The 12,879-nt window shown below is 31.1% G+C and overlaps 1 protein-coding gene across 3 annotated transcripts in view; it reads left to right on the forward strand.

The window, feature by feature from the left end:
* The window catches only part of LOC126677240 (DNA topoisomerase 3-alpha), a 36,711-nt gene that overhangs the window by 4,363 nt on the left and 19,469 nt on the right, over nucleotides 1-12,879 (forward strand). For all 3 annotated transcript variants that reach the window (XR_007640487.2, XM_050371772.2, XM_050371774.2), the window contains 4 exons: nucleotides 1,573-1,647; nucleotides 6,263-6,352; nucleotides 6,600-6,704; nucleotides 7,072-7,106. Coding sequence is in view for 2 of the 3 variants with exons in the window: in XM_050371772.2 (XP_050227729.1) it covers nucleotides 1,573-1,647; nucleotides 6,263-6,352; nucleotides 6,600-6,704; nucleotides 7,072-7,106 (305 nt within the window). In the remaining variant the exon portion in view is untranslated. The remainder of the gene's footprint in view (nucleotides 1-1,572; nucleotides 1,648-6,262; nucleotides 6,353-6,599; nucleotides 6,705-7,071; nucleotides 7,107-12,879) is intronic.

Raw genomic sequence — 12,879 nt, forward strand, 5'->3', positions numbered from 1 at the left:
TTTTTAACTTTTTTTAAATGAGCAAGTCGATCAGTTGGTTTAAGAGTCTAATAGAGTTATTAGTCTCAGAGTTGCTTTACTTATCTTCAAAGATGATGCGCATTTTACCTTTTATTTTCTTCAAAATCTCTCATTACTTAATTGGTCTTTTCGGGCATTTGAATGCTTTAAAGCATCTTTATTGTTGGATATTATACTGGTTGACTTGTTCTATACAACTTCTTGGATAAAGCTAGAACTTATGATCCTTAATAGTCACGGCAGTTTTCCAAGTCATTTTCTGCTGGTCATTTTCTTCAATTTCGATCATGTATTTTATATAGTTCTATTTGTTTGAAACCCTTTTATCCACCTTGCTCGAAGCTTTAGATTTTAATTTAATATTAGATTAAATGTTGTCTGCTTTAATTACACTGTCAACTGTGAACTTGCTATAAGGATCGTCATATGTTGAATTTTCCAGCTAGAGAGCTACCTCAAGGTGTTAATGGTTATCATTGGAGAAGATTATTTGCTAAGTAGCTCAGAGTTCTGTTAAGCGTTAAGTTAGGTACAAGCTGATTTGTGTGTTGCAGGAGCACATGTTTTGAAATTAATCATGCTTAGTCGATAGCAAACCATGATTTGTTTTGATCTGGATCATTTATTCTTTCGCGTCTTTAATCTCCTTCCTTATTGGACTTTCTGTCACTTTCCCCATTGATGTCCTATCTTCTCTTTCCCTTCTGCATGCATTTTGTCAAACTATTCATAAAATAATAGAAAAAAATAGGGCTTAATTTCAATCCTCTAGTTTAAGCAATTTTTGACAGAAAATTCTTTTATCTTGGGGGTTGACCCTTCATAACTATCTTCTAACATATTTCTCTCTCTAATAAATATTCTCGTTCAATCAAATGCCCTCTTGGACCTCTTTTGAAGTTGTCATATTCATAATTGAATTAACAGCATATGAATATTTCATGTCATTCCTTCTGTAATTATATCTCTGTACTTATTCATTATTCCCCCTGTACAGTATGGAACTATAACTGTTTTATTCTCCTGTCAGCATCGAACAAGCCTGTAATAATGCATTGGCATTCAGTGTTACAAAGCGGGCTTTATTGTTTATGAATATTCTGAAGAAATCCAATTAGGTTCCATCATAAAAAAGTGTTGAAGAGTGGGATTTCTTAAACATTTGCACCATATAGTATTTGTGACTGGTGATTGCTAGCACATGAACTTGCAGCTCTGCACCAGTGATGAAAACAAGGCTAAGACCTTTGCTTTGTATCTTAATTCCTGATTTAACTAAAGTATGATGCAATCTTTGATCTAAGGACCTGAGTTAGCTAATCACAGGAGCTCATGATTCATGTGTTTTTCTCTATGTTTCCATACATGTTGCTCAAGTTCTTACATAACTGCAAACTCCTTGATTAGTGCTTTTATTCATGTTTGTGGAACCATTGGTTTGCTGTAGCTTGCATAAGACTTCTGATATGTTTCTTGTAAACCAGTCTTCAAATTTAGTTTTTGTATTTGCTGTAATTTCATATTTGATGCATGTATATCTTTTTTGAACAGAAAAATTACTTGGATGTTTACCGCTTTGAATCATGGGGTGGTTCAGTGATTCCAACTTATGTCAATGGACGACAGGTTTGCTACTTCTCACCAAATCATATTTATTTATTTTCTTAATTTCTGTTTGGCTGGCCCATTTTGTAGTAAATTCATTTTATATGCTGCTAAAATTTGTCTGCCTCATTTTCTATTTTGATGGTGATGCAGTATTAGTTCTCTTTTTATTTAGTTTAAGTCTTAACTTCTATATTTTCTTAGGAAGCTTTATGATTGATATGAATTTTTACACCTTCTAAACTTAATAATCCTGGCTTTTGTATCAGTTTAAGCTTTCCTACTCCCTTAGTATTTTGTTTATAAGTTATTTAACAAAGATTTTTTTTTAAAATTTAATCAATTAATTTAATAATATTATATTAGTAAGTTAATTACATTAAATTTTCCAAGTGAAGTATATTTATATTAATAAGTTGATTAAATTAAATTTTGCCAAGTGGGGTCCCATATACTTCTTTTTATTTTGGGTTAATTTTATAAAAAGTCATGACCTTTACACGAATTTTCATTTTAATCACGACTTTTAAAAGTTTCCATATAAAACCACGACCTTTCAATTTTTTTCAAATCTATCAAAAGATCAATTTTTGGTGTATTTTTGATGACGTGGCCACCATAATCCGGCAGATTTGAAAAAGAATGGAAGGTAAAATTCAACGGAAAAATAATCGGTGATAGATTTGAAAAAAAAATGAAAAGTCATGGTTTTATATGACAATTTTTAAAAGTCGTGATTAAAATGAAAATTCGTGTAAAGGTCGTGACTTTTTCTGGAATTAACTCTTTTATTTTTTATTCTTTTCATGTAATTTTTTAGATTTTAAGAAGAAATTTACAGTGGATTAATAATTGAAGTTCCAAGCTTTTAAATGAATAAAAAAAACTCTCCATCTTCTAAACAAATAACTCTTCATCTTATATTATGAAAAATTTATTGTAAACTAAAAATAGAACATTTAAGGTTTCAAACTGATTCAACCATGAAATATAACTACCCATCTTCTAAACCAATAGTTTTCATTTTTCTAATAGTTATAGATTTAAAGCAGGTAGTCAAAGGTGATGCGCTAATGACTGAAAGCGCCTCTACACCTGCCAGGCACTCGCAGAGCCTAGGCCCTAGAAAAAGCGACCGCTTTTGAGAGAAATTGAATTTGGAAGTTTTTGACTCTTCACAGTTAATTTTGGAATATTATTTCAAAATTATTGATGTGATTTACTCTAAACTAGGCATCCCCTATTAAATAGTCTACATTAATGCTTAATTTGGTACTATTGACTTTGCTATTAATTAGATATCCCTATTCAATATCGGATAGCCTAGATTAATGGATTAGGAATTGTAAAAGGCAAAAATTCTTTAGGAAGTCTTAAAATCTTTTAGGTTTCTATCTAAATTTAGCTTCTAATGATTGACTTTAAGTCTCTTATTATGATCATTTTAGGACTGTCGTTTGCTGAAACTTGTCATTATGGTTTTGCATGATACAAGTTCTTAGGAAAATATTATATAGTTTTTACTTGTTAATGTTTATGGTTTAAAAATTATATATATATATATATATATATATATATATATAGATATATATATATTTAATGTTTATGGTTTAAAAATTATATATATATATATATATATATATATATATATATATATATATATCTATATATATATATATATATCTATATAACTAGTATAAAGATGAACCCAAAACACTGTTCATTTTGGATTCATTTTACTAAAAAACCAAATCTTTTGAAGTAATATCAAGATAACCTCTATAGGCAGAATAATTCAGGTGTCTAATTTAGTCTATTTCTTATATTTTTCTATTAAATGACTATTACTTTCTTACCTTATTACAAGAATACCAACCATGGCTAAATATAAAAAGCCAACTTTGCTAAATTAATTACAATAAAACCATCTGAGTGGCTGATTTATGTACACAGATGGGTCCACGGGTCCCACTCTTTTATAATCTATTTTTTTTAATAATGATTTTACCTACATATGTGAAATATAACAAAAGCAAAATCCTTTAAATCCTAATTAATTGCTATAGTTAACCACATTAAAAAATATAAATTTAATATTAATTTTAAATGATAAGAGTAGTATATTTTAAACTTCAAATACAATCATTTTTTAAAGTAAAAAACAAAAGAAAATTCACTAAGATATATTATACATATTTTTATTGGTTAATTACTATTAAATTTTAAAATGTTTGTTTATTCTATTTTTAATAATTTTAGAAGTACTTAATATAGATACAGAAACATCAATTTTCCTCGAGATTTTTTTTAATCTTGATTCATTTTTATTAACTTAAATCTATGAAATCGCTATATTTCACAGTTCAATAATATATAACACTGCAAATTATTACTAATTGAATTATTTAACCGATAATATTTAGTTATAATTTTTTTTATAAAAGGGCACCCTAAATTCTATAATTTTTTATTTTATATTTATATTAGCATTATATATATTACAAAAGTTCTTATAGTCTCATACATTTACATAAAAAAAACTATTTGAATTAATATATTTTTACATACTGTAAATCACAAGACTTAACTTCTTTTTGTTTACAAAAAATTAAAAACATTGGAAGGAATTACAAACTTGCTATCCAAGTTTAATTATAAACTTGGAGATCAAGTTTATTAATATTCAAATCTATCAAATAAAATTGGAGACCATATTTATCATTGAACGTGATAAACGTGGATAACAAGTTTTTCTATTCGTATATAAATAGCATTTTTAAAGGTTTCTTTCTCAGTTTCTTATTTGCTTTCATATAACTAAGTTTATTTAAGACTTGGTTTTTAATTTTCTTAAATTTTTGAATTAAGCTTAATTATCGACATATTCGATTAACGAATATATACGTGAAATGAACTATATACTTGATATTGATGTGTATTAATGTATTATTTTGATTGTATTTTTCAGATCTTATTTTATATGGTTCATTATTGATTTTATTTTAAAAAAATGTTTTTTAATTTGTTTATGATGAATTTGAACTTCTTTGATACATATTATACAAAGATTTATGAGGATTAGCTGTTTTTTGAGGTAATCATCTACAGTTTTTATGAAAATATTTTTATTTTTCATTTTCTTTTGATTATAGGTGTTTTATTTGTTTTTCATTTGATCACTTTGTATTTCTTTTAATCTATTTGCTTCAAATTTTAAATCTCACTTTAGCATACGTTTAATAAATGAAGATGCACCGAAAATATGAATTTTGAACAAAATATATGATAAGTTTATTGTTAGTTAAGATCTGAAATTTTCAAAAAATATAAAAATTTAAAGGCAAATTTTGTTGCTAATGCCTGCAGAATTTTTTTTTTTTTTGAATTTTTTTAATTGAGTTGAAAATTTTAATTTCAAACACAAAAACAATGTTTTGATGTTATTAAACTAGAAAATAATATTAAATTGATTTAAGTGTCATTTTCATATTTAATAATTTTTTATATTGATGAAAAAAGTAATACATATTTAACTAAAAGTATTTTTAAGTTTTAGAATATTAATTGATTTCATTTGATTTTATTTATATTTATCTAATTTACTATTATATAATATTTAATTAATATAGCACATTATCTATTTTTTTATTTAATTTTTTTTAACATCATACCAGTTCAAAATTAAATATAAATCATGCATTTATCCAGTTTTAATATTAAAATAATTTTTTTCTAATTATAAACATTTAAATAAAATAAATTATTAAATTCAAATTTATATTTTAATTTTAATCTGGTCAATTCCGAAGCGAAGCGAGGGTTTTACACTAGTATATATATATATATGAAGTAATATCTCTCATTACCATTTCAATTTATTTACTAAATTTCATTTTCTTTAGCTTTATGATTATTAAGCTATGCAATATTCTATTTCGGTATGTCAAGATTTTACTTTTTTTTTCTTTGAAATTGCGGTTATGTATTTCACGTTCTTCATTATGTGTAGACATAAAAATTTAAAATATCATTTTAATTTTTTTTTAAAAAAATACAATTTTTAATTTGCTCTCACTATTAATGTGCTTATTTACCAGAGTTATCTTTTTAATCTTTCATCATCATTGCCATTAGTTGATTATGTGTAAAAATTTGAAATTGTATATGATTATAAATATGTTCCATCTCCTATTATATTTAGCATTTATATTTCGCTTAAATTTATATTATTTTGTGTTGCTCAATTTTTTAAATTCGTACAATTATCATATTTGAAGTGTGAACTCTTTCTATGAAATGAGAAAGCTCCCAACCTTTTGAGTAAGGGTGAAGATTATTGGAATCTCCTTAGTTCCTTAGAAAAGGATGAGGGCGTAGCACTTCTGCGTTGTCTGGTTGGATATATTTGAAGGGATAACAATTAACATATCCTTATGATTTGAATTTTAAGGATGATAAACTAATTTTTGTTTTCCTACTAGGATGAAACTGATGTTACTTGTATACTATCTGATAAATTTGTTCATAGTTATAAACTGATACTTGCAAGTATTGATTCATGGTTCTACTTCGTGCTATATGGTCATTTCAAAACTAGAAATTAGAAACTTATTCCAGTTTTGTGATCATGTTGCAGTTTATCCCAACAACATTAACTCTTGATTCAGGAGTCACCAGACCACCACCACTCTTGAGTGAATCAGATTTGCTTAGTTGTATGGACAAGGTGAGATTTAAATTTGATGAGGGTTTTTCTTCTATTATTTCAACATTAATAACCAAAACCAGTATCACATATGGAGAAAAGAATAAAGAAAAAGAGGCTCAAAATGAAATGAAAGCCATTCTTCTTCTTCTATGTATTATTGGAACTAGAGAAAAGAAGAATTCAGAGAGTGTAAGTGTAAAATTATTTCTAGAAGTAAACCTTCAGCGCTAACTATGATTTTTTTCTGTCTTCTTGTGTTTCTGAGGCTGGTATTGGCACGGATGCGACAATGCATGATCACATAAAGAAGCTGCTTGATAGATTCTATGCAATGAAGGATGCAAACACTCGTTTCTCACCGACTAATCTTGTAACTATTCTTGTCTCTAACTCAGATATTGTATTACTAAATTATTTAGCTCTCAAAGTTTGGAGGTCATTATGTTATTGCATAATAGAAACGAAATTTTTAAAATAAACTCAGATATGAAAGTAAAGTATAAGTGGAGAAGACAGTAGAAGGACTGGGAAGTTCACCTATTCAATACTCTTCCCTGCATTAATAGTTTGATACAAAGTAACAAATATATCATGGCTCCCATCTTGCTCTCTTAGCTATTCCTGATGCCTGCACTTTTATTTTTGAGTAGCTTATTAACTGTTCTTCTAGAAAAGGATGTCTCAGCTTTTTATTTGAAAGGTTTTCCTTATTAATTGTACTTTTAACATAATTTCAGGGTGAGGCTCTAGTTATGGGATATGATGACATGGGGTAAGTAGTTATCTAAATTTATGATGGAATTTAAATTTACTTTTCTTAGTGTTTATGATGGAATTTAAACCTACTTTTCTTACAATGTTGGCCTAACAATTTCGGTCTCTATTCAACTCCTCACCATTCTTGGTAGATATTTTTCTTTTCAGTGAGTAGTTGAATGGAAGTAATGATACTTATTGTGAGTTGATGATAAACCACCTTTTTTTTTACTTAAAACAACAACTTATGGACACGATCGGTCTATGAACTTCTTTGCATGACCTGTGTAGACATCAACCACCAAATGTCCGTGTTTATTGAAGAATAGTCCTTTACCAGGATCCCCCTTTAGATATCTCAAGATTCTTTATACCGCTTCAAAATGACTTTGTCTTGGTGAATGCATGAATTCACTTGCTTTACTTGCAGCAAATGCTATTTCCGGTCGTGTATGAGATAAGTAGAGCAACCTCCCAACAAGTCTTTGAAACTTGTCAATATTCACAATATCTTCATCTCTAGCCTGTTCTAATTTTAGGTCGGGTTCAAGAGAGGTCTCAGCCGCTTTACATCTTAGTAAACCTGTTACCTTTAGCAATTGTTGGCCATGTTTGTGTTGAGAAACCAGAATACCTCTTCTTTAGATCGAGAGATCTCCATTCCAAGGAAATATTTCAATGTTCCCAAGTCTTTGATCTCAAACTCTTAGGCAAGTCTTTTCTTCAATTTCTCTAATTGAATATGATCATCACCCATCAAGAATATAAAATCCACATACACAATCAAGATTGCTATTTTCCTTGTGTTTGAATGCTTATGAAATATGGTATGTTATGCTTGACCATTGTACATCCAAACCGTTCAAACCAGGTATCCAATGATTGTTTCAGCCCATATAAAGTCTTATTCGACTTGCAAACTTTATTTTCGCCTAATCCTTTATCAAAGCCTCGAGGTAGACACATGTAAACTTCTTCTAAATCCCCATTTAGAAAAGCGTTTTTAACATCTAATTGATGTAGGGGCCCAATCATGGTTCACAACGAATGATAATAGAACTTGGATTGAATTGAGTTTATCAACAAGAGCAAAGGTATGTTGATAATCGATACCAAAGGTTTGAGTGAATTCCTTAGCTACTAGTCTCACCTTATATCTTTTCACACTTCCATCCGCATTGCATTTCACTGTACAGACCCATTTGCATCCCACTCTTTTTTTTGTTTTTGGTAAATTTACTACCTCCCAAGTACCATTCGTCTTCATAGCATTCATCTCCTGCATAATTGCTAACTTCCATTCTGATCATCTAAAGCCTCCTCGATAGCTCTTGAAACAAACATATTAGACAATTTAGTTATAAATGCTCTATGATGAGTTGAAATCCTATGTTAGGATAGGTATTTAGCAATAGGGTATTGGGTTCATGTTCGAGTTCTTTTTCTAATAGTTATAGGCGTATCAACATGTAATGGTGTATTGCTAGAATGTGTGAGGTCGGAATTATAGATAGACATAGGTGGAAAAATTAGATAAGGATCGAAGTTACCAGAATTAAGTGCAAAATTTTATCATGAGGGTTTTTAATTGGTCTTGTGTTAGAGTGATCAGCTCCTCATTATTCTTTTTTTGATTCTTTTATTTTTGTAAAATAAACCAAGAGCTCAAGTTGAAGACTTTTTTTCTACTTTTGTAGTATTTTTCCCCTTTTATGCGACTCATAATATTAAGATTTTCTCCTTGTTTAATATTTTGAATGTCTTGTTCCAAGACATAATAGAATTTGGCAAGAAGACTTGAAGTTTTCCTCCAAATTTCCCTTTATTTCTCTTGCTGCTCCCCCGAAATTTTTGTCTAGAAAAACAAGGCTGGTTTTTAAAGTGTGACATCCATACACAACAATTTTATTTTGTTACTAGATTATAACATTTGGTTCCTTGTTTGAGGCATATCCTAGAAGCTAGAATTGTCTTGATAAAAACCGTTAATCTAGGCGAGTTCACTAAACAATGAACACAAGTTATGTCTCTTTTGTCCGTCCAACTATCCGCCATATTAAAACAACTAAAGTGCTTTAACGTTTCTTGATAGGTCTTCAATTAAATCAATAACAACATCAATTTCCTTTTTGAAATAAGGGGGCCTCACCTCATGATAACTCGGTTGTTTCATGTTGTGTGAATGGACTTGTGTTTATATATTTGTTGGGCGCCTCCACTTTATACCAATATTTTAAGATGGAATCTAACATGGTATTAAAGCCTTATCCATTCACACAATTTGAGTTTAGCCCGGCCCACGTAAGATGTGCGTGAGGGGGAACTTTGTTGCTCAGCCCGTACACGCTACGCATGAGGGGGGTGTTGAAGTGGGAAATCCCACATTGGTTGTGTGTGTGAATGGACTTGTGTTTATATATTAGTTGGGCCCCTTCACTTAATACCAATTGGTTTTAGATGGAATCTAACACATGTCAACACCTTATTTCCTTATAAGATTAACCATCACATCAAAACTTGGATAATTAACAATATTAAAGGGTATTGTTGTGTTAGATTCCATCTTAAAACCTATTGGTTTTAAGATGGAATCTAACATGGTATCAGAGCTTTGTCCATTCACACAATTTGAATTTGGCCCGGCCCACGTGAGTTGCGCGTGAGGGGGGATTGGTTACTCGGCCCGGACACGCTACGCGTGAGGGGGAGTGTTGAAGTTTGTTAGATTCCATCTTAAAACCAATTGGTGTTAGGTGGAGGTGTCCAACCAATATATAAACACATGTCCACTCACACACACAACCAATGTGGGATTTCCCACTTTAACACTCCCCCTCACGCGTAGCGTGTACGGGCCGAGCAACAAAGTCCCCCCTCACGTAAATCTCACGTGGGCCGGGCCAAACTCAAATTGTGTGAATGGACAAGGCTCTGATACCATGTTAGATTCCATCTTAAAACCACTAACATGTTGCATCATACATCCATTTCTCTTTCTAAATTTCTTTCTTGCGTATGTCATTCATTCTGGTTTGTCTTGATGTCTTTGCCTTCTTTCTAATTTGATCCGCAGTAAGACTAAAATAAAAAATTATGGGTCCCTTTTGCTTTGGCTTTTTACGCATATACACTGACTTATTAATTTGCCTTTTTTGAACTCTTAGATGCACGAATCTCATCCAAGTCTTCATTATCTCCATTAGTCTTGTACTTTGTTAGCACATACACTAGGTGCCAACTTTTTTTCTATACATGCTTTTATTGATGTACTTGAGGTGGGCATTTTGGACAAGCTATAACATTTCTTTTTCCTCCCGCAAGATTGATGTTTCATTCGACAAATCCCACCCTTGCAAATTTTATCACAAAACGTACAAATTAAATCATTTGTCTTTGGTGGATTAGATATATGGCAATAATTTTATGCGGGATCTTTTCTAGTCGTAGGAGTCTCGCTACTACCTCCGTCCATTTATCTGAAAATCAAATTACATTTGAAACAAACACACAATTAAACTCACATAATACCATCATAACATTAAGTTAACCCATAATCAACATTTCAATTGGCATGTACAAGCTTTAAATTTAGTGTTACTTTTAGTTCAGTTGTTAAATTAGAAAGTGATGTGCAAACTGATTACAAACTCAAGGATGTACAAACTGATGACTATTTATTTTGTCCGGTAATTAAATTACATGCAAAGCTTTCCAATCAGTTTCTAGTCAATTACTATTTAAATTAGTTTCTAATCAATTTTTAATAAATTACCAGTTTCTAATCAGTTCAAACAGGCAACTCTTGTATAAAAGTTCCAAAACAGCATAATTGCCCGACTTGTTTCAAACAAGAAAATCAATATGAATGCATGGCATCTGAAAGGATGTATTGAAGAAGAAAACTTAGCAAACTGAAGAGATTGTGTTGTTTTGATGGCTGTTCGGTTGAAGAAGATGAAAAGAAGTATTGATTGCGTGAAGAAGAAAAGACGTTTTGCAGAAGAAAATACGCCTTGAAGAAAAAGACCGGCCAGTTGTTTTGTTTTGTTTTCTATTTTTACTCAAAATGAGTTATATTATAAGTGTTGTTAGGCTAAAGTTTTTTTAGGTTCATAGTTGTTAAAGCGCAAAGCGCACTTGAAGCGCAAAGGGTCCCATATCGCTTTAAGCGCAAGGCGCAAAAAAAGCGCACGCCCGAGTGAAGCTCGGCGCATATATGTAAAAAAATATTAAAATACCAATAACACACAATAATTGTCCCAAAATTAAATATATGCTTTTGATAAAATCATAAGTCCAATAAAGCTACTAGCCTACCGCTAGTTGCAACCTAAAATCATCTATTGGTATGTTTTATATTAAAGGCTTGCTTGGATGATCAGAGAAGAGAAGAGTTGATCCTTATGGAAGTTTGAAAGGTAGAAAACAGAGAATTGGAGAAGAGGAGCAGTCGTTTAAATTTTCTATGTGTAATCAGAAACACTAAAGTTGAGTTGAATTCTCAATGAATTGTATTAGAGAAATCAATAGGTATTTATACACAAGTAGATGCTAAGAGAAAGGAAAGCAATTCCTAAAATCAAGCTAATATAATCCCTATAAACATGCTAATCTAATCCCTATAAACATGTTGCCATATATGATGTATTCACACTAAGTATTCACACTATAATTCTAACACTCCCCCTCAAGCTGGAGCATAGATATTTGTCATGCCCAGCTTGTTACAAATATAGTTTACCCGAACCCCATTCAAAGCTTTGGTAAAGATATCTCCAAGTTGTTCATTGGTGCCAATGTAGTCTGTAGAAATGATGTTGGCTTCTAGTTTTTCACGAACAAAATGGCAGTCAACTTCAATGTGCTTGGTACGTTCATGGAATACGGGATTGGAAGCAATATGAATAGCTGCTTGATTATCACACAATAACTTTGCTGGAGTGTTGATTTTGAATCCAAGTTCGGACAAAAGATGACGAATCCATATAATCTCACACACAGATTGAGACATCGCTCGATATTCAGATTCCGCACTAGAACGAGACACAACATGTTGTTTCTTGCTTTTCCAAGAAACAAGATTACCTCCAACAAAAACACAATAACCAGTAATGGATCTTCTATCATCCTTGTCTCCTGCCCAGTCTGCATCAGAGAAGCACTCAATCTCAGTATGACCATGATTCTGGTAAAGTAATCCACGTCCAGGTGTCCCTTTTAAGTAACATAAAATCTGCTCAAGTGCATTCCAGTGATCAATGGTAGGAGAGGACATGAACTGGCTGACAGCACTAACAGAATAAGAAATATCAGGCCTTGTTACTGTAAGATAATTCAGCTTCCCAACCAAACGCCTATATTTTCCAGGGTCTGCAAAAGGCTCTCCTTCTGTTGTGAGATGAGAGTTTGGAGTCATAGGCGCGCCACATGGCTTGGCTCCAGACTTTCCAGTTTCTGCCAACAAATCAAGAACATATTTCCTTTGAGATAGGAAGATCCCTTTCTTGCACCTTGATACTTCAATTCCCAAGAAATACTTTAGAGCTCCCAAATCTTTCGTTTGAAAGTGATCATGAAGAAATGTTTTCAGAGATGAGATTCCTGAAAAATCACTTCCAGTAATGATAATATCGTCTACATAGACAACAAGAAGGATGATACCTGAAGAGGAACGCCTATAGAAAACCGAGTGATCACAATTACACTTCTTCATCCCAAACTTCTCAATTACTTGACTAAACTTACCAAACCATGCTCGAGGACTCTGTTTCAACCCATATAGAGATTTA

This window comes from Mercurialis annua, linkage group LG4 (genome assembly GCF_937616625.2).
Source record: "Mercurialis annua linkage group LG4, ddMerAnnu1.2, whole genome shotgun sequence".
Lineage (NCBI taxonomy): Eukaryota > Viridiplantae > Streptophyta > Magnoliopsida > Malpighiales > Euphorbiaceae > Mercurialis > Mercurialis annua.